This window comes from Electrophorus electricus, chromosome 10 (genome assembly GCF_041902795.1).
Source record: "Electrophorus electricus isolate QZ-2024a chromosome 10, ASM4190279v1, whole genome shotgun sequence".
Lineage (NCBI taxonomy): Eukaryota > Metazoa > Chordata > Actinopteri > Gymnotiformes > Gymnotidae > Electrophorus > Electrophorus electricus.
In genome coordinates this window covers 29,874,942-29,901,513 of record NC_137506.1, presented here as the reverse complement: position 1 = coordinate 29,901,513, position 26,572 = coordinate 29,874,942, and the positions used below count along the sequence as shown (strand labels likewise).

Below are 26,572 nucleotides of genomic sequence, written 5' to 3'. Positions count from 1 at the left end.
ACCAATAAAGCTGATATGCAATGAACAAAGTAACACTAAATGCCTGAAAATACATTTAGATGCATCTCTGCACGCGTCACAAAAAACACTTGAGCAAAGAATATTTCTGAATTTACAAAGGATGGATTACTTTGTACTTTGAGTTTCCTTGACTGTGGAGATGGTTATGATACCTTCTGAGGTTGGCCTCCAGCAACCGGCATGTACTCAACACGGTACTTCTCGACATAGCTGTCAGGGCCAGTCCAGGTAGCACGGAAAGAGTAGTGGGTCACCTCAGAGGTCACTAGGTCAGTAGGTGATTCTGGTCCTCCTCCTGTTGGGAGTAATAGGGACAGTTTAACAATTGACCCCTTTAACAGCCAGACCTTCAAAGAACTGGGCTGTCTTGGATCCAGCATGTCCCGTGGGGAAAATTTTGTGCTCATTCATGGTCACTTGACCTTTCACATTATCGGTTTCAGGGTCGTGCAAAAAGAAAGTAGGCCAGTGTTAGGAAGTCTTTGGTCTCGCAAGAAACTTTGACAGAAAAAAACATTTGCGGTGAGAAGTATCCATCTGTCTCAAGATATTTGAGCGTGACAAAATAGGTGCCCTTGTGAAGTGGCAGCTTGGCTGAAGAAGAGACTCTCAGGTGTCCTCCCTGTGCCTGGCAGACGCGTTTACGCCACACCCACACTTCCAGAAGCTCTCAGAGTGAGTGTCTGTCCTAGCTGTCAGGGTTTACCTCACCAGTCCTTCAGAACCGCTCAGATCTAGTTTGATGCAACACAAGGGCCCTTATCTTCAAGCAAGTCTTTACAACGCTTTACAAGATTAATATCCCATGGGGCTTTCGTTATACCAGTCATTAGCGCACGCCCTTAGTCCTACCTGTGCCTTTGACGCTCTTACAGAGGTTGTCTGTTAGCTCGTCGACGATGTCAAGCAGGAAGGAGAAGTCTGCCACGTTGTACATATGGATCTCGTCGGGGTCAGAGGCAATGGCACGCAGTTCATTCTCATCGGCATTCTTCACACCTGCGGACCGTAGCGAGCCGACGAGATCAGTTGGCTCGCCCAGAACCAGGGCATAACACAAAAATCCAATGTTTTGTGCAGGTTGTACATTTGGAAGAAACCCAGAGGACTGCACACCTGGCTTGCACAGTTTCATCAACAAAAATTTGACGTTTACGTAAAACTGAAAAACTGAAAACTGAAAGACAGTCAAGAAAACCACTATTCCCACAGCAAGATTTCTGGGTAGATAAGTGAAAGTTTATTTACCTATAGCATAGAGTTCGATGCCCTGGTCACGCAGATTCTGGGAGTTGGATATGATTTCATCCTGTGATTTGCCATCAGTGATGAGGACGCCGATTTTACGGGAATTTGGACGCATTCCCACATTAGCTTTGAAATTGTTCTGTAGGATGTAATTCAAAGCAAGGCCTGTTGAGGGAAAACAATACTGGTAAATCAATTAATTGAGGTAGTCATAACAAAACTACAGCAGCTTTCTGAATTCACAGTCAGACCAGTCAAGATTGCATTTAGTTTGTACAGTACTACCAATTATCTTTTTAAATGGTTATCCAACATTGAGATAATGACTCATGAGAACATGTTTTGGCACCACCATATCAAGACATTGCATAAGTGTAATATACCTGTCAGTGTGTTTCCTCCTTTATATGGCAGATTAGCTACAGCCTCCAGCAGTGATTCTCTGGTTCTGTGAGCATTTAAATGCCACTCGGTCTTTGGGTCTCCACTATACTGGGCCAGACCTGTCCACAGACACAAGCATGATCACCCAGCTCCATTTTCAGGCACCGGTCCAACCCATGCCCAACTAGAAACGCCCATACCAATCTGGACGCGGTTCGGGCCGATGTCAAAAACGCCCACCATGCGAGCAATGAACGCCCTAATGGTCTTGAAGTTCAGACGGCCAATGCTCCAGGAGCCGTCGACCAGCAGGACGATATCAGCTTGGGCAGTGGTTCTGCACATTACATCTATGTAAGCAGACAAAAGCTGAGTCAGAGGGGAAGTAAGCATTACTCCGGTCACCGCTGCTGTCTAAGCTCGAGGATGTGAAGTGTCAGAGGTCAGAAAACACTTAAAGGAAAGAATGCATGTCGTGGAAAAAAGTTTGAGAAAAAGGAGAAGAACCACACACACACACACACACAGGACAGGTGTTTTGCAAACTGAAAAAAAAGACCACACCAGAGAAACATAAATAGTTTATTGATAAAAATTTCTGCATATTTTAAGTACATCAGGCATGTTACATCTATTTTAATTATATACACAGCACTGTTTATCACTAATGAGTGAGCATAACACTGTCTGTGGACATAACTGCACACTCTTTGCTGTGAGAAGAGAGTGACCGTGCTCCTGGTGAGTCAGAGTGCATTTCCCAATCTGCACCTGCTTTCCAGCGAACGCTTTCCACCGAACGCATGAACGTGGGTCCGCTGGTGTCCGTCTGGGCCTGCTCAGAAAGAACGCAGCCGAATGCAGCTCAGAAACAGGACAACAGGACAAACTCACAGTGAAAATAGACTGCAGCCTCTCTCTTTTATAGACCTCATCTGTGCAATAAGGAGACAAGCTTTTAAAAGTGCTGTGGAAAAATCAAGTGAAAAGATGCCTTGGGATTTTGTGCTCATGTAACAAGCACATAATAATGTGCTTGAGCTTTTCTGTTGTAAAGACAATTATCTAAGGCTATTAAAAATCTGGAGAAGATTCAGCAGCTAAACAGATGTTTGTCCTCTGAGGACACGCGCATCTCTCAAAATATATAAATTATACCTCCAAGTGTTGACACATCAACAGTGCTTTTAATTTATCCAAAGAATTGCATGTTTTTTTAATCACTGTTGCATGCTAGTAATTACAAAACTGCTAACAAACCGCTATATTTTAATATCATTACCTCAGATTGGTGACAGACCCTCCCCCTAATTGAGCTGATAAATTATGAGATGTTGACATAGGGCGCAAAGATTAGATTCTCTTGCTTGTTTTAGTGTTACTTGGTGCTTGGTTACTTGGGAATTTCAGCAAGTGCAAACACATGGGCTGCTTTGATCTCTTTCTGACAGCGTATAATTTAAATGCCACATAAAATGGCTGACTGTTCAGTTCAGCACAGGTGAGGACCTGTTGAGCACAGCAGGGCCAGCTTGGCAGTCGTGATATCATTAATTCACATGTGCTATTGGCTGTTACAAAAAACTATGAATATTTAATCTACTCTCAGTAGGAATGATGCATTTTCACCATTAAATAAAAAGTAAACAAATGTACCAAATGTACAGAATGCCATTTGTAGCTCCAGCCCTTGTTAAATATAAGTGCCATCTAAACGGACACATGAGCTGACCGTAAAGCCTTGATGAGCTACAGGCTAGGAGAAACAGCAGCCAAAGTGTAAGACCTTGGGACTGTGCCCGAGTTCATCTTGTGCTCCTCCTCACGATCTAACCAGTGGAGCGGGTCGCTGGATTTTCTCCCAGTTACGAGCCGCATTCAAGTACAGGGTCTGAGTGTGTCACTGCAGACGTCTAACTTTCCCCTGGTTATTCTTGCACTCCAGCTTCCACACAAGCGCACACGCAGACTCCGCCACTCGCCACCACGCATGCACGTGCCTGACCCCCCCACGCCAGGCTGTAAGACCCTGATGTTTGTAAGCAGATAAGGGTTTCATGTCTCCTCTTTAACCCACTATGCTTCCTGAATGGCTGGAGTTGAAGTGGCTGTGTGGATCTGTCACTGGATCTGCTTTTTCTGTGCGCACTTAGCCAAGGGAGAAAAAATGTGGTTACTCAACTGTCTAAGTGCAGCCAGACAGGAAAATCCATCTACGGAAATGCAAACTGAATGGATTTAAATTACCAAATACCAGTGGCAACAGATAAGGCAATCAAACCACTGCTTGCTGTGGTGTTTGTGTATGGTGTACTCGCAGTCCTCATTATACTGCTGCAGAGTTTAAGACTTAACTTCACCTTCACCCTCTTTGACCTACAGCATTCCTCCAGCTGGCTCGGAAGTTTCGTTACCTGGAGCCTCAATAGGTGGAAAGGCAGGCTCATCAGAGAGAGTGGTCTTCTCTTCTCCAGCAAGGGGCATACTCTCACCGCCATCAAACACACCAAACACACTCACGGTGTACTTGGTGCCAGACCTGTGAGTGGAATACAGCCTTCATTTGGGCTAACATGTCTCAGTCAATCTTTCATCAAACAATAAATGAAGGGGAATAAAAACATATCGCATATCTGTGAAAGTCTGGGGGAAAAGGAAGCTGCGCCTTTGCTTTATGGCCTACCTGAGTTCCTCCAGAACCACCGTGTTGTCATAGGGACCGACTATAAGCTCTCCCAAGTCCACCTCATCACCGATAGGATGAAAGGTGACTTTATAACCCTTTACATCCCCTGGCGCATGATCCCATGACACCCTGAAGCTGGTCTTCGTGGGCTCAGACGTTTGCAAGTTTCTTGGGGATTTGTATGGTGACACTGGACAGAATAGCAAATGAGAGAAGTAAAAATCACAGCAAGGCAGAATTTAAGCCAATTTATGAATATCAAATCCAGAATATGCTATACATGATCTGAATCAAACATACGCTACGTTTCCACTGACTCTCAAAGATTGATCACTTTTTATGTATGCTTTTAAGACACCATGTTTTTGTAAATGATAAGCTGAACACTACAAATATAGTCAAATAAAATAATAATTTAAAGCAAAACATGGTGTTGCTCTTCTGAAAATTGTGTCTTAAACACTGAGTAAGGGTTACTCTAAAAATAATTACAACTCTTTAACCACAGAATTTCCCAGACGTCTACAAGCCACAAAGGCAGGTAGTACAAACACTTATCCTAGTGTTTATAGACAAACGTACGTGTGGTTCCTTCTCCTTGCCTTGCTTTTCCATCTCCATGTTTGTAGACCGGAGTCACTGTGATGTCATAGGTGGTCTTGGGCTGGAGTCGGCGCAGAACAATGGTGGTGGTACCACCATGTGTCTTGGAGATTACTGGACGCCCTCCGTCACGATGTTTGTAAGCCACCCTGTAATTAAGCACGTTGCCAGGCGCTGGCTTCCATGTGGCCCGCATGCTCCTCACTGTCTCTTCGGTTACAGTAATGGCCCTGGCAGCAGCTGAGACTGTGGGGTCGAAATCAGTGGGAGTGAAGGATTAAATTCTATGGTGAAATTTGTCAAATCACTTCCTCAGCTATGATTCCACAAACATTTAGTATGGTCCAGAAGGGCCTCTATAGCATACAGGGATTCCATTATCGCTGGTAAATCCTCGCCGGAAAACGAGTGTCTTTCTGGTGAAAACACGTCGCCCAAAAGGTTTCCCATGCAGCTGAAAATACTCTCTGCAGACCGAGGGAGAACAAATGCCTTGGGCTGCACTTCTAGCCAAACATGGGGTGCTCCGAGTCTGCTCGTAATGTTCTCTTTCCATACTGTGACTTTCGGGGTGAAGAACTGAGCAAACCATTGGGGCCTCAAATGATCCACAGAACACTCTCGAAGGCTTAAGCATTTTTCAAAGTAGGGGTTTTATGGGTGGAAAATACCACTTCCAAGTTTCTACAAATGCACCCCGGCCCAACCAGACCCGCGGTGTTCCTGGGAAGGCTCTGGTTATTGAAAGCCGTCTCTGGGAATGCAGTGACCACTGACATAAAGAACACAGGCCCCAAGTGCTGTCTGAGGCTTGCTTTGACCGAAATGGCACCTGGTGGGTTTGCCAGAGTCAATAAACAAATGGGCCAGCGGGCAGTTTTTCCATTCAGACATTTGTTTATGGCAACCATCAGTTGAATTCCCTCGAACTGGGCTAAAATTCCACCCCGGGTGCTTTTCTCATGTCGGCCTGATAAGTGAGGTACGTCAGACACTGTCTGTCTGTGGCATGTTCCTAAGCTTTAAAACCGCCTGTTAACACAGAGTGAGTGTGACACATTACTTCAACAGGTCACAGCCTAAACCCAATACAGCCACAGAACGGCTAACAGAGTTGAGATGTCAGTGGCAGTTCAGAAGCAACAGATGGGCCAGCAGCAGGGACTCTGTTCTTTTGAAAGGCATTGTAAATAGCACTTTCACTTTTTTCACATCACATGGGAGGATCAAGCTAAAGTATCTGAAACCTTTGCTGGCTGTACACCGCAGGGCACCATGTCATCCTAGTGCATTAGAACGGGGAGGAATTACCTGATTAAAGAGCTGCAAAACTGAACAATACCGTGATATTAAAGTAGTTGTATTATGACCAGAGCTGATAGATTCTACAAATGACACTAATATGTGGCATGCAATGACATTTATCTTTATATGCTCCATGTCCAAAAAAGGTATCCCAATTTAGATACTAATCAATCTAAAAAAAGAAAAGAACACAAGCAAGTAATTCAGATTTTTGGTTCAAATACACACACACACACACACACACACACACACACACACACACACACACACATGAGTGCATATGCATCACTGTGCAATTTCTAGGCCAAACTTGCATATCCCCCAGTGAGGTCATAAAGGTTTTTCACATCCTACCCAGTATATCTTAATATCGTCACTGCCTGATTGGGCCTCTTTGACAGGGGTTGGGGCGGGGGGGCGTAAAGGTGTAGGCGAGCACGCAGCTCTGGTGGATGCATTACATGGGTGGGAATGGACTTACCATCTGTGGTCTCCTCCCCCTCCAGTGGCTCCCCTTCCCCACGTCTGTAAGCGGCGTACACGGAGACCTTGAACCGCGTCTCTGGGCTGAGGCCCTCCAGCACAGTGCTGGTGATATCGCCTGGGACGGTCTTCTCCCCGGCCTCACTGGTGAGCAGGGATTTCCAGGCCACACGGTAACGGTGGACATTTCCAGGTGCCGCCGTCCAGGACGCAGCGAAGCTGGTCTCGGTGACGTCCTTAGTGCGCAGGTCTTTAGGAGAGCCGAGTACTGTAGCAGAGAACCAGGAATAAATGTTTTTTAAAAATCTAACTTATTTACATTTAAAATACATACATTTGGGCTACAGAGTTTCCAAATTACAATCCAGGCCATAGTCCACTGTAATCGAGCAAATTGTATAGTCCTCCATGTGGATTGTGTTTAAATTGAGTCTGCTCTGAAAAAAACTGTTATGTTACAGACAAAACAGTACAGTTTATGTGTGAACATATTAGTAAATCTCAACCAATCGTCAGGCTCTTTCAGCCAAACCCTTTGGGTGCTTTGGATAAAAGTTATATGGTTGGTTAATAACATGTCACCCCAGAGAAAGCTCTGCAAAACCAATCACTGCCTGTGGATCCAAACCTGTCATTACTTTTATTTTCCATCCAACAAGAAACTCGATCTGTTAAAAACGCAGCTGGCTAAAATCACAGATGCTGCCCTCTTTTCGTCTTTCCATCCTAACCTGCACACTCTCTCCCACCACCCCCGACCCTCTTACTTTCTTTCTGGAGTGTGTGTTTAGAAACCAGCAGGGAAGGGGAAAGAGGGGAGGAGAAACGGCAATCTGCAGCTTTTGGTTGACGGGTTTCCAGGGAATGTCTGGCAGAGTTCATCGTCCTTGCCGTAGTAGCCTCTGTTTCAGCAACCTGTGACACTGGCTGACCCACTGGGTGGACACTTCGCTCCCATGGCCCCCACAACCACCCACAGAGCTCTGGTAGGCTCACACAGCACTTGCTGACCATTCCGGGCAGTTAATCAATAACCCCGGCTAATTTGAATTAGTATTTTTATGCCCATGAGGTAACAATAGTATCAATATAAAGCAAAGATAAGGCATGCTTGGGAAATCCACTTTACTACCATGATGTGAAGCAAGTTAACTAAAACTATTGGTGAGCAAAGACCTCACTGTTTGGACTGAGGTTATTTTGCTCACTAGGTTCTTAGGCTTACTGAGAGAGATAATCCAGCCGTATGAAATAATGAGTTCTGCAGTGAGTTCTGTAACTGATGGAGAATTCCAGGCTTCCAGCGTTTTTTTAAACATAAATGTACCATGGCAACAGCAGCTGCCAAGATGACTTGATCCAAAGTAGGCTTCCACATCTCCAGCTCATGCCTGGAGGGACCAGACCACATACTAATGACTCCTGCAGGCAATGGTCCCTTTTTACTGTTAATGTTTAGAAAGAACTATAGAGTAGTATATGAATTCTAGTTACACATGGTAGAAAACACTTTGATATCTGTGATCCATTAAGAAATTTGTGTGGATCAATCAAACAAGTAGGTGTAGGCATGGTTAAGGACATAAGCGATGCATATTAATTCTGAAAAAAATAATCCAGCACTACCAGCCTTTCAAAAAAACTATTTTTTTTTGTATGGTAAAGTGAAATATGGGCATCGGGAGAGCTATAATGAGAGGAAGCATTTTGGTGGATGTGGTGAGGAATGTGGCGATTCCTTATGCTGGGCGTTTCAGTGACCCTCCGTGAGCGGCACGGAACATTTACATCCTCTCCTGCTCAGAGCACCCTGCACATGGCCCCCTGAGAACCATAAACACAGACCACATCACACACATTAAAGACCCCCTGGATTTACGAGGGCCAATGACGCACTGGGCGGGATTTCACCCAGCAAATCCCTTCGGTTGTATGGCATAATCCTTGGAGGATTAAGGCCAGACAACCCAAATAAATAACTACGGTGTGGGTGAGCCTGCCAAGGCTTGCACTGGTGCAGGCCAATCAGACTCACAGTGAGCCCAGTCTTCCACAATAATATCATGGCACATCAAATCAGTTTCAAATATTGAGTAGTAAACCAAAGTCAGCAGTCAGCCAGATGACTACCAGATTTGAAGAAAAACACCTTAGACACTCTTGATCTAAATACTATCGGACATGCGCATTCTTGGAGAGCTCTGTTCGAGTCCCTAAGAAGGTCAAAAGTTGCCTTATAATGCTGGCTGTGAGCTGTTGAGGAGAGCCCGGGTGCGTGGCGGCGGGGGGAGTCCTCCTGACATCTTCTCCAGTGTACAGGCAAGAAGCATCCAGACAGTCTTGGCCAGTAGAGCACACAGCCTGGAAAGGACACTAGCCACACAGACACAGCTCAGTTTCCACACATCAGGAGTGTGAGAAGACAAAACCGGCTCTGACCTCTTTCAGAAGCAACTGCTGCTCAACCACACACACACGCACACACACGTACACACACATACACACACGCACCTCAGCTCTTTTCTTTCTCCCCAGCCCAGACCAGAGCCTTATCGAAATATGCTTTAGTATGCACATTGTTACTATGGCCAGAGAAGAAGGCATTGTGGTTTTCCCACCCAACACTGTCTTACGATTGAAAAATGGCAAAATGCAATATTATCAAATCCAAAACAACAGCAAACACTGCCATCTATTCATTCATGCTGAGAAAGTGAGTGTCTCAAGGTGTCCTATCCAAGTCATTATAATAACTCCATACAATAGTAATCTCAATAGTGATCTAATCTGAAAAGAAGTTAATAGTGAAACTATAAGCCACAAACATACTGATGACAAACGTCCCAAACCAGCTCAGAGTTGCACAAAACCCTTCAGACAATACAGCAGGCTTCAATCAGCTTCCTTCTAACTGCTTCCACATGCCCTGGTATTCCTTCACATTTTCATACATTAACCATCTGAGAATGGCCATAGGTCTGGCTTTGACAATTGATGGGAACAGTGGAGAATTACTGGTAACAACTATTCATTTGGAACATCAGTCAGTGGTACTCCACAAACGCCTTTCTGAAGCAGGCTGATTATGAGCCATTTCCACAGCAGCCCTGAGTAGCAGGGGATCCTCCGCAAGCATCCTCAGCCCCGCTGGGTCCGACCTCATTGCCCTCTCGCGGGGCTCTTCCTAACCGCATGGTCTGGACCTCCCCTCCCACCGAGGATTCCTGAAAGTCTGACGGCGTCAAGCACAAAGAGTGCTGTGTTCACCACCATGACGCGGGGCTACACGGGAACGGGAGATGGCGTGCGGTTGGAGAGTACTGGGTCTTCTGACCCTGCCTGCGTGGGCGACATCCGACGCTGAGTCAGCATAAACATCAGCCCAGGCAGCTAACTGCTAATAAAACCATCTGTTCAAACCCGGGGGAGGACAGGAAGGACTATCCCAACAAAATTCCATGATCGATACTATGAGGGAACGGAGGCCGTCGTAGCGACCTCCATGGGGAGAGTGCTTCTTATTTTCCCGTGTGGGAGAATGGCCTGTGACAGAATTCTTGGATGGTTAGGGGCTTGCATCAAATGAGCAGAATAGCTGACGCCCAGTCAGACGCCCTCATTTCTAGAGGAGCATACATAGAAAGGCAAGATGTTCCATAGAAGCTAGAAGGCCGTACATGCATGTGATGGTGTATACATTTTGCTTTAAGGTGAAAAGGGATTTGTTTCTGGGCCTACAAACTGACGTTCTCATTCAAACTGAATCAAACCGTGCCATGTCTCGCGGTGCCATGAAAAACATCAGGCCTCTACATCGGTGGTTTGAAACATGGTAATTGCTGACAGAGTAGCAACCGAGCTGAACAAGTGAATAATTCTTTTCTGTGGTTAACCAACAATGCAAAAGAAGGATAAGCTCAAACATCTAAAAACAATTACCTAGTTTAAATCATCTCGCTGAGACCACCTTCAAGAAATCTCAACAGTGCGATACTTCTTGTTATAATTGACCACCCCAGTGGCCAGCAGACCAACCAATCACAAGCAGAGTATGTTAGCATCAGTACATCCTCTACATACTCTAAGGAAGCACATTAATTTCCTCTCATTACCATTTGGCTGCATCCTCTCCCCCCATGCGAGCGTTGGTGTGTGACACGAAAGTAGTAAAGCTGGCTCTGTTCCTGGCCTTCCACCACACTCATGGTATGGTGCAAAACAATAAGCAGTCGTGATCAAAGCCCCATCAGGAGGACTCCCAGATGTAGCCAGGGAAAGCCCGTGGCAGGCCCGAGTGATTTAGAATCCATCTCTAGAGCTCCCCACAAGCATGACAAATCAGGGGGCTAAGATTTCAGTGGGGGCTCAAACAAAGGATCTGTTGTTGTCAGATGGCCTGGAACATGACCTGCTTGACCTTGGTCATAGCCTAATTCCAGAGGGCTGTCACTGATTAGAAATAGTTGTTCGAGACATTGGCTGTTTATTATTTCAGTCCATGTTACATGCAGAACACAAATGAGCTGGCTGAATTTCACAGGGACAGTTACAAATGGGTCTTACACAGGCTTCTTCCATTTGCATGGATGTCTTTTGGAGGGATAAAAACGCGAAGACAATGACAGTATGTCCTCCTCCTTGCAGTGTTCTCACTTTATGGGATTATCGCCTCCACCCAATGTAAGGAGAGGCAGGACTGCCTGTTGTGAACATTATGCAAAGTTTGCTACTCAAGGCAAATGTGCTAAAGGTTTTTCTTTCTTTCTGCACACTCCAGCTAAAAGATTTTGCTACAGAGAGCAGGAATAAATTCCTTTGTACCTTCATCTCCTGCCTAATGCTACTCAGACACCTTAACAAACACCCAACCTGCTGAAGACTAAATCTCAAACCTCTTTAAAAGCATACAGAAGCCGTAACATCTCTTACCTTCCAATGTGGTGCCTTTTCCTAGGAGCGGATCTCCCACACCAGATGCGTAGTGTGCGCTAACAAAAAGCTCATACTCCGTGTCTGGCAGCAGGTTCTTAAGTGTAGCAACTGTGGTGCCTCCGTTAACAGTGATCTCTTTCCTCTCGCCGTCCTCAGGCTTGTAGGCTATGAGGTACTGAAGCACATTCCCAGGGGCCGCCTGCCATGACAGCCTCATGGTGTACTCGGTCTCATCGGACACTTGCAGATTGCGTGGGGAACCCTTCGCTGAAAGGGAATATTTTACATGAGTTGATACTTTGATAACTGAGAATTGTTATGGGATTAAAGGGGAAAATAACTTTGTATTATATAATGTGATGGTATTGACTATGGCATTCCATTTTACAATAGGAAAATCAAACCCCTTTAAAGATAGGATACATTATGCTAATTCCAAGTATACTGTCCAAAGATACAATTACATCATATATTGAAATTATGGTATAACGTCACAAACTTCACCTTCTTTGGTGGTGCCATGAGTGTCCATCGGGGCTCCTATGCCAGACACATACTCTGCTGAAACAGTCACGCGGTAGGTGGTGATGGGAAACAGCTCGTGAAGCACGATGGAAGTTTCAGGGCCTCGGGTCTGTGCCTCCAGCCTGTCTCCACCACTCACAGGCTCATAGAAGATCCTGTAGCGCAGAACAGACCCTGGTGCTGCCTGCCATGACACTCTGAAACTGTCAGTCGTCTCCTCTGTCACTCTGAGGTTACGGACCAATCCCTGTTCTGTGTTAGCAAAAGTGCATATGAAATATGTGTGAATCTGGCACGTACCTACAAGGTTTTCAGAGATTATACACTAATATGATCGACTGTAATCACAAAGGCTTAGACATAAAACTTTGTCATGAATTTACCCATACCTTCTAAAGTGGTCTCTTCCCCAGTTAATGGAAAGCTATCTCCTTTATCATACTGGGCAAAGACATTGACCTCATAGGTAGTGAGTGGGCTGAGATGAGGCAAGATGGCAGTAGTAGTGTCAGCAGGAACAGCCAGAGTAGTGTAGTCCCCAGTTATATCAGCAGCTGGCCGGAAACGCACCAGGTAAGACAAGACATCTGTGTCCTCAGACACCCAAGTGGCCCTGAAGCTCGTGGACGTTACCTCAGAGAATGTTAAGGACTTCGGTGGGAGCAAACCTGAAATCGAAGTTACAGTGTCATCAGGCAGAGGATCTTCCTTCAGCCATGAAACCATGAAATGGCTGACATCTGGAATCATTGGTGAAAAGAAATGCCAAAATGTACCTGACAATTTTTTTACATGAGGAAAGAATACAAGTAAATATGTCACTAACGAATCAATTCTCATCATATCCTATAAATCAGAGCTTGTTAGAAATTGTAACATCTCAACTGTAACATGTGACGTTGGTGGCTTGAGCCAGTGAGCTAGGAATTATGTGGGCTTCCATTTGGAAAAAACTGGTTCTACAACAAGACCCTGCAGCTCCCACAGTGCTGGACCGCACATGCAGTGACAAGGTCATCTGAGGTCCAGGCACCAAGCTGTTTTCCTACATTCAGAAACGCGCGCTGGTAGGAATCCTTTCTAATGTGGAATGAACAAAAGACCAGCTGGATAAAGTGAAGAAATTCCAAACTGTGGTAAGGCCTACAATGAGAACTGCTCCATCATCCAACTTTTATCATACAAGTTCCTTGGATTATTCTTTTTTGTGTTGGTTTATTGGATTTTCAACATCATGATTAAAACCGTACCTTGAATTCTCAGATTTGGCTATTTACATTTTGGTAAACACACTGCCATACTCTTTTCATACTGTCCTTAGACTATGAACAACATCAATATTTTATATTTTAAATGAAGAAAACATAGGCTAGGGTGACACTAAGGATTTCCTACTTCTTTTCTTGATGTTTAGCAGTTCCTGCTCAATCCTGAGGCAGATGGACTGCGTCAGTTCCTTGGAGATCCTCTCGAAGGCATCGAAGTCCTCCACCTCGAACACATGGTTGTCAGCAGGATGGTTGGCGATGGCCTCCAGCTCTGACCGCACAGCATCCTTGACACCCACGGCAAAGATCTCCACGTCTGATCTCCTCAGGTTCTCGGCAGGCACTTTGAAGGAGTCGGAGGACTTGCCGTCAGTGATGAGCACCATGACGCGTGGCACGTTGTTGCGAGCGCCACGGCTCGTCACGAAGATCTTATCCCGTACGTAGGTCATGGCTTTCCCAGTGTTGGTGGAGCCACCACGGTAGGGGAACGTGCGCACGGCCTTGACCACTGCGCTGCTGTCGTGGTGCTTGTTGAGGGCGAACTCGGTGTGAGGGTCCCGACTGTACTGCACCAAGCTGATCTGCACCTTGCTGGGGCCAATGTCGAAGGAGTTGACCAGCACTTCGAGGAAGGCTCTCACTTTGGCAAAATTGGCCAGTCCTATGCTGTACGAGCCGTCAACCAGCAGGACAACATCGGCTTGAACGTCTACCCCCAAGGAACACTCTGTGGAAGGAAATGTACCTTTTACAGTCTTCAGAGGAATTTTCATGATGAGAAACAATCATTCTACTATGTTAGAGAAGAGTTAATTATTAATATAGATTGACATTACCTAATGACACTTTGACAGGCTGTGTCTTTTCCATGGCCAGTACTGGCTCACTGGGCGTAAGACCTTTAAGCGCAAACAAGCTGATCTCGTATTCCGTCTCAGGTGACAGGTCCCGGACATTCACTGAGGTCTGGGTGGGTCCCGTGTATAGCTCCTGTCTCTTGCTACCAGCCAGCATGGGCATTAACTGCAACTTGTAACCTGTGACGTCGTCCGGAGACGCGTCCCACATCACCCTCATGGACTTGGAGGAGATCTCTGTTACTTGGAGGTTTGAGGCCGGTTCAACCACTGCCAAAACAACACAAAGAAATAAAACAGGCAAACATCTTCACTGATCAGTGGAATGGTGGTGTGATACAGGCGACTGTGGCTGATATGCCTCTTTGTGGAGTTGTACCTTCCTCTCCACTGGCGAGGGAGTTGAGCTGGTCCTCCACACCAGTGCACACCTCTGTAATCAGTTGTTGCTGCACTTCCTTTATTAGGTCAAAATCCAGCACATTGTATATATGCTTGCTGTGAGGAGTGGAGGCCATTTCCTTTAACTCGTCCTCATCGGCACCTTTGATACCTGAATGAGCGGATGGAGAGGACATTTATGAGCTCTTGAATAAAATTCCTGGTCAAGGCAAAAACATATGCTAATGATACTTCTCAGTAAATATGGAGAAATACCCAAGACAAAAATCTCAGCGCCCATGTTCCTCAGTCTTCTGGCATGCTCGTGCACGGGGTCCTGAGATTTCCCGTCTGTGATGATCATGGCAACTTTGGGGAAACTTTTCCTGCCACCAGCAGCCTCAGTGAAGATGTTTTTCACTATATAGTCTATGGCTTCACCTGGTAGCAGAATTCAGATTAAAATCATTTTTAAAAAGCATTAAGGAATTTCTTAAGATGCTGAGTCAAGTTCAAACTAGGCCTTCTTATGATAACAAGAACTGGAATGGGCTCAGCAGAAAATAATATTTAGAGAAGTTTCATGCCATATTATATGATATGCTGGAGGTTGGGGTCAGAAAAACGCACGCACGCACACACACACACACACACACACACACACACACACACACACACCTGTCATGGTGTTGCCTCCTTTGTAGGGCAGATGTTTGATGGCTCGGAGGAGATCAGCCCTTCTAAAGTACTGGTTCAGGTTGAACTCCGTCCTGGTGTCTGTGCTGTACTGCACCACAGCCACCCTGGTCTTGTCCTCGCCGATATCAAAAGCTCCTGCCATAGCTCCAATGAAGCTGCGAATCAGTTTGAAGTTCTCCCTTCCCACACTCCAGGAGCCATCCACCAGGAAGACCAGATCCACCACAGCGCTCACTGAGCACCCTGCTCACAGGAAGGGGGAGACAGAAGAGAAAAACAGAAGAAGAATGCTTAAGAATAACAAAAATGGATTGCTCGGTCTTGCCTCACCTAGAACTATGGCCAACGAGGAATTGAATCCAAAACGGATGAATGTGGTAAAACTGTAAATATTATTTGTTTCCTGTGGAATTGGGCATCAGTCAGGCAATCATTTAAAAAAAAAAATATATATATATATATATATATACACATACATACATACATACATATATGCAATAATTTTATTGTTCCCTGAAATGCAGCCATAAATCCTAGAATTTGGGTTTATCATAAGGCTGCTTAATGCATCTCCTTTAGGAGTGATGAATCTTCTCTCAGCAATAACAACAGACTGGACTGACTGGAATATGCATGCAAGCACCTCTTACTCTGCAGAATTTTATGAATGGCTCTATTGATGTAATTGGCATGATTCATTAGCAAGTATGTTGAGGTCAGTCTTCTGGGGGCCCTCCTGACCCGCACCCCACAGCTGCAGATGGCAGTGAGAACCACCATTCAACATTTCCCTTCTTAATTATTAAGGAATTATTAAAGAACAAATCTACTTGAAAATCTTTATCTAACCACACATTAGATGTTCATTTTTAATGACCCCACGCTTCCACAGATTATGCCACAGTGGTGTCAATGGCCCAGATGAGATGACATTGGGGGTCATTTCAAATGAATATGTGCTAAAGGAATCTCTGCTTCAGTCTGAATTCCTTTTCAAACAGTAACACCTACATACTGCTCATAACACCTAAGACAGTTGGAAAAAGTGAAAAATAATCCAAAGGGAAAATGTAACATAGTACTGTTTTTCAGGGTTGAAAATTGGGCCTGTAGAGAGATCCACTCAGTGGAAAAGCAGACTCCAGGAACGTTTTTGTTAATAATTTAGAACAGGGTTACACTTACTGATGACTTCTGTAGGTTTTCTTTGTGTTCCACTTGTATTACTGGATTGAACTGATATACAAACAGAAAGGAGATTTTTGTGGTGTAATAACACAGTGTTTCTGATGTAATGTATAAACTAATATTACATTACATTACGGAGAAAACATTGTTCACAATTCTCTGGAAAACATTCCATTTTGGAAGCAAGTATAAAAAGTAGCACAAAATGTATTTTGATTGATTATAAATTGTTGCTGATTTAATGTTTGGAACATGATCTTTGTCTAGTAGTGGACTTATGGTTTGCAAAATCCTTCATGCAGGGTGGACACTTACTGGTTATCTGGCCAAATATAGGTATGCTTTCGTCAGCCCCAACATAGGAGCTGATGGACACAGAGTAATCTATTTCTGGAGTGAGATCTGTAATGTCTGTGTTTGTGGCCGAGGCAGACAGAACAAAATCTTTTGAATCATCTGAAAAGAGAGAAAATCAGATATTGTGTCACAAAACACACACAAAAAAATTTCAGAGCAATCTGACTGATTGGCACATGGGGGCATGGGTGGTCACTTACCGATCTCTGATACTACTTGTATTCTGTAGCCTTGGATGTGAGATGATGGCCTCCTCCATGACATTTGGACTGTGTTTTCATTTAGGATTTTAAATTGCAAGTCTGAAGGAGGCTCCACTGCAAACAGAGCAGTCCTACTTTAGCACAGATGTCAACCAACAAAAAGTAAAATGTAAGAGTAAAAATTCCAAAAGGGCGATCGAGGGAGTCCCAACAACAAACACTTCAAGATTGAAGTCGGCTCGTTTGGCTGTTGGGCAGGACAAACAGACCGACAGCCGTATGGGTGGCCGGACGACAGCATGATTATGAAAGACAGAGAGGAAGGCCATTTTTTAGAGAAAAATGGCCTTTGCTTGAATTGGCTGACCCAGAGACCTGTAGTGAGCAGCTCAAGCAGACAGGCTAAACAGACTTCATTCAGACCCACGTTGAACAGACCATCTGCCAAACTCCACTGCAGACACTGAGTGGACCATCCAATACATGCTGTATGCAATCAATGCATGCCCATTCAGCCAACAGTAAATTCCAGTCAAGATTATTCACAAACTCATGGCAATGTAACTTTCATTCACAGGACTTGGATTATACAATGGAATCCAATTTACCCAATGTTAAGGTGGACCTACTGGATATCAGATCCACATGTTTATATATATATATATATATATATATATATATATATATATATATATATATATATATATATATATATATATATATATATTTATTTATTTTGCATGCATATTTACACATATTCCAAAAGGTATTTCAAACTTTTGCATACAGTATATCAATCCAGTATATCATCCATTGCAAACCTCAAAAAAAAGAATACACAATTTGTCGGGAGACTCTTGTGTACTTCCTTTTCTTTGTGCGAGTATGTGCAAGATGGCATGAGGTGACGAAACAGTGCGTGAACGCTCACACTGAGAGTTCGGAGGAAAGTGGACATCACAACAAAATGACCAACCCGCCACAAGACGTGACGTCTGACATAAAAAAAGAGGGAAAAAATACAATAAATTCCCATGACCAGTCTCACGGCATCATGCACATGTACATGAGAAAGTTGTGGTTGAGCAAAGATTCCCATGTACATAAGGGACCACGCATACACAAGCCATAATATATTTCACAATGATATTCTTCCACAGAGGAGCTTTACATGCAGTCTACTCTGGCTGTTTTCTAATGGAAAGTGTGGCAACAGATGTATGCCATATGTCCATCCTGGCATAACATCCAAGAGAACATCTGCGAGGGATTTGGACATGCTTAAACATTCGTGCTCAGTATAACATCATGTGTGAGGGAGGGGTGGTAGGGGGGTGGTGTGATCTATTAAACAGAACTAATTGAGAAGATAACCCTAAATGTGTGAGACTGAGGAAAGAGCAAGTAGGTGTTAAAAGTGGTTTGTTGACACATGCTGGGCCTATGGGATTATTGGTTATAGTAGCATTAATTAGTATCCACCTTCCCGGGTGATTTGGCCGTGAGTGTAAGGATGTTTTTGGCCTGTTATATAAAGTGTGGAGTGAATGGTTACCGGTCATGCCCACTTTAGCTAGTGTGTGCCAAGAGCCTCTGCTACTGTGCAGCTGGTACATGTCCATTAAGATTAGATAAGATGATGTCCAAGGTTTCATGCAAAGCGGTGGTGGTAGGGAGTGGTGTGTGGGATAGCGGGGGATAGGGTGGGGGCATGCAAGGTGGATGCTGGAAGGAGAGAATCCCAGAATATCATTCTAAAATACACTGTGGTGAAAGCCACAGCTCACGGAACATCAAGTGCACAGGCAAGTGACACACACAAACAAACAACAACCTGAGCAACAAGCCGGGGATCATGGAGGCTGCTGAAAGGTGGCTCACCAACCTGGCGCAACAACCCCAAGAGGCCTGAGCGAATTCCCTTCGTGTCCAAACAGGCCCCAGCTCCAAACCGAGAATCTTCCCTCATGCTCAGAAAAGCCAGCTGGCCATTCTTGCATGAAACGTCAAAACACCAGTGTGGAAAAGCTGCCTAGAGCTCGGGTAAAACCCGGACTAACCTATCTCCTGGTAGAAAGGGGCTGGGTACCACTGTTTAAGAGATGTGAAGATTTTGGAACCTGGATCTGAAGCCACGTCCCGTCAGGAGCATGGCTCTCCCATTCCCCAAGGAGAGCCTGGCCCATGCCAATAGCCTCTGTCTCCACCCAGACAGGCATTCTTTTTGGCTTGCACCATTGCCAGGCGGCTCGGAAAAGAGGTTGGAGTCTCCCGTTGAAGCCGACCAGATGCCAAAGTAATTCCGCAACATGTGCTGACATTATGGATTGCCACTCAGCATTTTAGAAAATGGCTGCAAGGCACCTAAAAAGCCTCTTTGTGCTGTCTGAGGACTAATTTGGCCTCTCCTATTGCATATTTCCATTGATACATGGAAGAAGACATTGGATGCCCCCCAAAAGAGCTTTGAATGGAATGTTTCCATTTTAAGTTCCAAATTAATTAAGCTTTTTTTTTTTTGACAAACCCTGTTATTTTGCCCTCAAACAGTGGTAACTTTATAATTATACATCCATTTTCAGATAAAACAACTGAAATCATATCGTGGAACACATGTGCTTCTTACTAGATGTAACAAAAGGCCACATAGTACATTACTGAGGTTACTTTCTAAAAGTCCTCATTTTCATTTTAAAGTGTAATCATTGTAGCGTCATTTCCAGCCATCCACTTTCCCTTTGTTAAGCATTAATCCAACAACTGCACTGGAAATCAACTTTGGAGCTTTTGCATGTTAAAGGATTTTATTTATTTATTTGTTTTTGCTTGTTTGTCCTTAATGACCTTTCTCGTTTGTTTTCCAGAAACACCTCTTGGCCTGCCAAAAGTGTATAACCCCGACCATTCCGTTTACTCATTAGACAAGAACTGACATGTAAGGAGAGAAAATTACCAGCCCAAATTACCAACCCTTACACTCATGTGCAAAGTATTTCTTTGATTCACTGGTGGCCTTCTTTACCTTACAACATTAGATTTTTTGTTTCTTGCCTTTTTGTCTATCACTTTTTATTTTTCAGAACCGCCATTACACTCAGAATTTTGAATCTTTTTTCATTATCTGTATCAGTTTTTGTTACAATCATTGTCATCTTTTCAGTTTATTTTATGCAACTGTAAAGAAGAAATAAAGAAGAATAAGAGAGAGGAACAGAAAACGTTTACAAGCCATTTTAAATACCTGCATCCTTGTTGCAAAAATATGTACATGGGGTTAATGCTACGTGAATCTAATCCAAATCAAACAATAAACACAAGTCTGTTTCCCTTAGATAACTACAGCATTAATATAATTCAGTCACTTCGGGGGGGGGGGGGGGGGGGGGGTTGCTTAGAGAAAAAGACAAAGACACACAATATGTGATAACCATACCTTGAGCTTCCACTGTGTTCAGTAATATCGTAAGCAAGGCAGCAGTGGCCAAAGACAGCCTGAGCTTCATTTTTAGGTACGTAGTCAGCAGCACATTAATTAATCTAGAAAGAAAAAAAATCTCCATTCAGGTATGCGGTCACATATGAAAAATGTAAGCAAAAGAGAATAGAAGAACTTTTGTACAGCATTTCTGTGTGATTTAGGACAGCTAGCCCCAGGACTGTACACACTGGAAAGCGATTTTGAATGTCAGGAAAGAATGTTCCAAAGACAAAATATACCATGAATACCAAACGTTACACCGTTACATGCTCCAATTATGGACAGAAATACAGCCTACTCAACAGCGCTCAAAAATCGGCCACTGTGTTGTATGGTAGCTCTTGAGCGCCTCCTTGTGGTTCTTTGTGGAACTAATAAATATTGCAAACGGTTCGGGAAAGTCCAAGAATACCATATTCTACACAGAGGCATAGATTTAAAAATTCCTCAAAATCTCAATAAGCAAAGAAAATTCTTGCAGAAGTGACATTCATGCTGAAGAACAACCTAAGCACGGTAAAACTACAAGCGCATGAGAAACATATAATGCTCCTGAACTGCGAATGAACATAATATAAACCGGTAATTTAAAAAAATAAAAAATAAAAAAATGATAAACGGACCAGCTGCTTCCGTGATTCTTTTTATATATTTATCTTCCATGTGCATAATTTTAACTATAAAATTTAACATTGGACAGTAAGTAATTCTAAAATATTTAAAATGAAGACAAAAGAATGGGAAACAAAGACAGAAAACATTCAAACCTGTTGATTTGTAGCTGTGAATTTAGAGAAATTGACGCCTTTCCGTTGATACGCCCTAAAAGAGAAAAGTAGCAGCGACTCAGACGCACTCACAGTGAACCCTTCTCCGCTCGCCACTGCGAAGTCGCACTCCTGTTCTCGCTGTCTTTAAGGGAAAGTCTTACTTGAAGTGGGAGGTATTTGAGCGCAACCTGCTACTTAATAGGGGGCTGTTCCCAAAATACTTTTCCACCGTAGACACTTACGAAAGTCTTCAGGAATGGACCTCCCACTTTTAATTGTCCCGAAAAAGAAAAAAAAGAAAGAAAAAAAAACGGAAAAAAAAACCAGAAGGCGGAAACAAAATGTGAAAAATTTAGGAAATGCCACAAAATTGAAACGAACGTGAGAGAATGTGTTACATGAAGTGCCTTTAGCTGGTCTGCAGACTTGTGCATCTTACTTAAACTATGACCTTTTCATCCTGACCTCTTATTTTCTGTTCAGCATTCATGTCCTCGGGGTGTAATTTACAGGGCTGGCCAAATTACCTTTGAATGCAAACAGAGCAATGTTTCACAGCCCAGGACTCAGAGCCTTCCAGACATGTGTTTGTGTTCTACACTACAATTCACCTTTACCAGGTATTCAGTGTCCTTAATCCAGATGAGTTTGGGGCAAGGATAAGGTAGAAAAGTGGGAACCACTGCACCAGAACTCTGATTCGCAATCCAGTCCTTGTGAACCTTCAATAAACCAAGCTTTTGGTCTGTTTATATCTTCATACACTTACTTGGGGGCTGAGCAGTTCTTGGTTACCTGTCCAAGGTGTGCTGGGAGTTAGATGTATCCATAAAGACTGGCTGTCGGTTGCTAAAAAATAGACTGAGAACATGCTCTAGAGTTAGATATAAGCATCATATACATGTGTATGTATAAGATGCTTAATGTGTTAATGTCCAGGCATTCATTTGTTTTAAACATAACAGATAAGTTGTGCAAATGACCAGAACCAAATGATAACCAGCATATATATTTGGTGCAAAGATGGAGAAAAGCAAAACACAGTTGGCCGACAGAGTGTAAGGTTTATTACATATGGTTGAGCCACAGAACAATCAATAAATATTGATCCCTCTATGTAAACAAAAATAAAAAGTAAGGATCAATGTGTCCAGTCATTAATCCTCCGTTGCAACAGGAGCAATCGGATATGTGGATAAACAATTCTTCATTACTTCTTGGACAGTGCCGCATCAAACAGATTATACAAGACCAATCCACTACCTGCAGAAAGACAGAATGTTGCAAAATGAATGCCACAAAAAAGTGCATTTTAAAAAGTGCATTTAAAACTTAAGATTTTCTGTTAGCACTTATAATACCCCCAAAGGTGCTAAATAACAGTTTATTTAGGAAGAAGTGCAGAGTTAAACTTTATCAAACACCAGGCAGTTGTAACTGTGACACAATAGTAATGACAGTCACACAACTACAACTCTAGAACTCACCAAAAACTGTAAGAACCATTGTTGCTCTGTACAAGAGAGCATCTTTGGTACCTCCCTTCAGATAAACAGGTATGCCATTGTCCTCCTGGAAAAGCGGAACATATTCTCTTATACCGCACAGTAAACGGGAAAGCATCACAGTTCAGACTTCTGGAGCACTGTTCTCTCTATGTGCACACATCTTCACATGCATACAACAAGAAAGTGGCTTAACTGCTGTAAGTACAAGAAGAGGTGACCTTAAAATACAATAATTTACTCCTTCATGTTCTGGATACTGAAGGTTACAGGAAGTGTATGCATGGAATAATTCTCTCATAATTCAAATACCAGTGACCTGAAATACTGCATCATACTTCCTTGTTACTAGTACCGTCAATTCATTTTAAGGGAGACATCTTAAAAGCAGACTTAGAAAACAGGAGTAAAAGGAGTAAAGACAAACAAAAGCCATTCCTCTTAGTTCTGGTCCTAAAGAAGCAAAACGGGTCCGCATCTGAAATGCTGTTACTGCTACTAAAACACAGAGCAGCAAGTGAAACTTGCAACTGTTCAACTGTTTGATTTGCTTCTTTGTGAGTATCATATCAGATGACATGCAATGATTAGTAAACTCAGCACCTTGAACTCATTAGAAGCAAATTACAACACTATATACTTATCTGAGTTCCTACAGAAAAAAAACAAAAATTAAATTCAGTCAAAACTTTGAAAGGGTGAAATCTGAAGTTAATAGAAGGAATGGGATTTTTTTAATATATAAAAGGATTTTACAAAATCCATTTAAATGACCATTGTAGTCATGTGTTGAATGAAATCATTAAACATACATCATCAAAAAAGAAAACATGGTGCCATATGCAGCCTGCTGTCAAAGTCATCAAAATGTAATGACAAATGCCAGTGGTAGTAATGGCTAAAACACTTGGACAAATATTTAGATTTCATCACTAACAACAGTAGATTTAGGAGGCAGAAATGTGCTCCTATTTACTTCCTATAAAAATACACTGCTAATGAATTCTATTTTGGGATTCCTAAGAGCTCCATAAATTTCATAGCATTTTTAAAAACTCTCTCCTGTAACACACAACACAGCCACACATTCCTTAAGAAATGTGCAGTTACAATAGCAAGAGAAATTCATTCAATCAGGAGGTTTACAGAGAGCTCAGAAAAAAACGCAAGGCGGTTGTTTGTTGTAACCTGATGTAAGACCCATAAGTGTGAACAGTATGAAACAGCATTTCCACTGGGCACTAAATACCATTTCTAAAGGAAAGTTTAGTATGGACTTAAATAGTAAACAAACAACAAGCCAGCCTTTCGGTATAAATAAAGTTAAATATTATATGACACACATTGTGGCTTCAACTATGCTTACATTAGAAATCTTGCATCCAAGAGATGGTCACATATCATGTAGCATCACTATATCAGTAGAAGTACTTTTGACAGAGTGCAAGGTTGAGTAAAAGAAAGGGGGTGACCGGCCATGACAAACAGTTACCTGAAACAACTTCTGATTGGCAGGAACTTTGTTGTCAATCTGTCTGGAAACAGTACTAGAGAAGGTCCGTCTGGAAACCTGACGCAGAGCCTGACGAGAACACGGATAGGGAGTCAGTTATGTATATTACAAATCAGTGTCTCATCTCAGTCTTCAGAACGCACCACAAGGACATTTCGTCCTTGATCCCAACACTCAGCACACCTACACCAACCATTAGGAACCCCGAAGGCCCAGATGTGCTGGGAGCAGAGTTAGAGTACACATGTGGACTGTCTAGTGTGCTCTGGGCAGTTCACACAACCGACAACGCCAGCTCAAACGGCCGTTACTCCGAGTCCAACTGTGGTAGTGACAAGACATCCAGTATGTTCTTCAAATATATACTTGCGCTAACTTCTCATAACATGCGGTTTCCACATAACGATAAACATTTAGAAGACTGACCTAAATATAACAATATAGCTACAAGAAAGCAAATCTGACAACATTCACAGTACTGATTGACATACATACAGACAGACAGAGACATACAGACAGATAGAGACAGACAGACAGAGATAGATACATACAGATAGTTTATCAGACAGTTAGCGTTAGATAACGTCTGAAATTAGCAAACAAATCGTGAGCGAGTGATAGAATAACAGTAACTAACGATGGTAACGAGGTAGTCTCGACAAAGGTATCATGTTCAGTCAATTCGCTTTAGAAAGGCAGCAATTTGCGTGTCTGGACGCGTTAATATCCTTCATATTAATATCCTTCATAACTCTGTGACCTCCAGCCAGCGGCTAACCCGCTAACGCTAGCGCTTCACACTAGAGGCTCCTGGTCTGTCGGTATTTAATCTCAAACTTGGAGCCGCTATGGAGTTTCAGACCAAACCAGGCTGACGGTGGAGATACAAAACAAGCACTTAATATTTTACTCACCATTGTGTACCGAAACATAGTGGGAAATTAAAGCGCAAGCAAACACAAGGGCACTTTTAAGACGCTTCCCGTATCCTCCGAAGATTCACAGCGGACATCCGGCCCGTCCCCTCTTCCAATACGTGTATTCCGGTCCGTCCTCGCTCCCAGTACGGGTGTTAGTGTCGCCACCTAAATGATCACAAAATTAGGCTGCATCTTAGTTATTTTAGATAACATTTATACTTAAATGTTACTGAGGTAACGTCTTGAAAAAAGATTCCAGCCTAGAAAATGATTTTGCCTTCCCAAATCTCTTTAAACGTTACTGAACGTATAGATTTACATATTACATATACTAACTCTTCGTTCAGTTTCTTTATCTGTTAGGTGTATCTATTTATCTATCAAGGCCGTAGTCATGAACTGAACATTGGGAGAGGCAAATCTACCCGTGGGGTAGGGAATTCACAAACTCGAGCTGAAATTATTATTATTATTATTATTATTATTATTATTATTATTATTATTATTATTATTATGCTCTTACTATTGGTGCCTGACTAAAATATAGAGGACCCTTGAAATTTCATATTTCAAAATATGCTTGTGAATATATGCATATGTGAATATGAATGTGAATGGGATGTCAGTGTCAATGAGGAAAAACTGCATCTGTTTTAATAAATACAGGGTTGAGGGTATTCTCACTTCAATATAATCGTGTGGGGGTTTTTTTAATGAATCACCTTTCACATAGCAGGGTTGGGCTACAAGTATTGGGTCAAGGACTCAAAATTCCTGAGTGAAAGGACATGTTGACTGTGAAGAATTAGCCTTTTCTTTAAAAGACACCACTCAGGCAATCATCTACTCTTTAGGTGCATCCCTTCCTGGGACTTCATATAGTTGCAGACTACAGACTGCTGAGTCAGATAGGCGTTCTCTACCCATTACCCTAGCATGTCGCTCATGTGTGGTATAGCGTGGTATAGCCATAGTGGTAGCTGATGGCTTTCCACCAGATGCATGGCTTGGTCTGCTTCATCCACTCATAGATGCTTTCCATGTCCACTTAAACTGAAGGTAAACATTCCTGGCGCGGCAGTGCCAGCATTCCATCAGGAACGCTACTGGGACATAGATGTAACCATCGGAGCACAGGCTGTCATGGTACATCATAATTGGTAGGCACTGGAAAGTGTCATTAGCTGTTTCATACTAGAATTCTCATCCTGTCTCCTTAGGCCCTCATTATCTGAAGGACATT

At 43.1% G+C, this 26,572-nt stretch overlaps 2 protein-coding genes across 6 annotated transcripts in view; both read right to left on the bottom strand.

Moving 5' to 3' along the window:
* The window catches only part of col12a1a (collagen, type XII, alpha 1a), a 51,352-nt gene extending 29,806 nt beyond the window's left edge, over positions 1-21,546 (bottom strand). For 3 of the 5 annotated variants that reach the window (XM_081721002.1, XM_081721004.1, XM_081721003.1), the window contains exons 1-22: positions 20,577-20,680; positions 19,029-20,317; positions 17,141-17,257; positions 16,899-17,039; positions 16,581-16,631; positions 15,375-15,638; positions 14,973-15,137; positions 14,695-14,868; positions 14,295-14,585; positions 13,583-14,185; positions 12,577-12,855; positions 12,167-12,439; positions 11,660-11,929; positions 6,729-6,998; positions 4,922-5,188; positions 4,337-4,529; positions 4,068-4,192; positions 1,854-2,003; positions 1,653-1,772; positions 1,270-1,434; positions 874-1,020; positions 174-316 (exon numbers count right to left, since the gene is read on the bottom strand). In XM_081721002.1, coding sequence (XP_081577128.1) covers positions 174-316; positions 874-1,020; positions 1,270-1,434; positions 1,653-1,772; positions 1,854-2,003; positions 4,068-4,192; positions 4,337-4,529; positions 4,922-5,188; positions 6,729-6,998; positions 11,660-11,929; positions 12,167-12,439; positions 12,577-12,855; positions 13,583-14,185; positions 14,295-14,585; positions 14,695-14,868; positions 14,973-15,137; positions 15,375-15,638; positions 16,581-16,631; positions 16,899-17,039; positions 17,141-17,257; positions 19,029-19,143 — 4,323 coding nt within the window. In that variant the 5' untranslated portion in view covers positions 19,144-20,317; positions 20,577-20,680. Of the gene's footprint in view, positions 1-173; positions 317-873; positions 1,021-1,269; positions 1,435-1,652; positions 1,773-1,853; positions 2,004-4,067; positions 4,193-4,336; positions 4,530-4,921; positions 5,189-6,728; positions 6,999-11,659; positions 11,930-12,166; positions 12,440-12,576; positions 12,856-13,582; positions 14,186-14,294; positions 14,586-14,694; positions 14,869-14,972; positions 15,138-15,374; positions 15,639-16,580; positions 16,632-16,898; positions 17,040-17,140; positions 17,258-19,028; positions 20,318-20,576; positions 20,681-21,388 lie in introns of those variants that run through there. The other 2 variants (XM_035533030.2, XM_081721005.1) reach the window with 2 other exon arrangements.
* An 889-nt stretch (positions 21,547-22,435) lies between these two features.
* On the bottom strand, positions 22,436-25,474 carry LOC113574113 (cytochrome c oxidase subunit 7A2, mitochondrial-like). Its single transcript, XM_027004799.3, has 4 exons — positions 25,324-25,474; positions 24,389-24,478; positions 22,879-22,963; positions 22,436-22,654 (listed from the first exon to the last, which is right to left on the bottom strand). The coding sequence occupies exons 1-4, from the start codon at positions 25,339-25,341 to the stop codon at positions 22,602-22,604; spliced, it is 246 nt and encodes an 81-aa protein (XP_026860600.1). The 5' UTR covers positions 25,342-25,474; the 3' UTR covers positions 22,436-22,601.
* Positions 25,475-26,572: the final 1,098 nt, after the last annotated feature.

Excerpts from the sequence above, each read along its gene's own strand:
- LOC113574113 (XM_027004799.3), bottom strand. Across the intron at positions 22,964-24,388 it reads CCAATCAGAAGTTGTTTCAG|GAGGACAATGGCATACCTGT; the intron begins GTAACTGTTTGT and ends CCGCTTTTCCAG. Across the intron at positions 22,655-22,878 it reads AATGGTTCTTACAGTTTTTG|GTAGTGGATTGGTCTTGTAT; the intron begins GTGAGTTCTAGA and ends GTCTTTCTGCAG.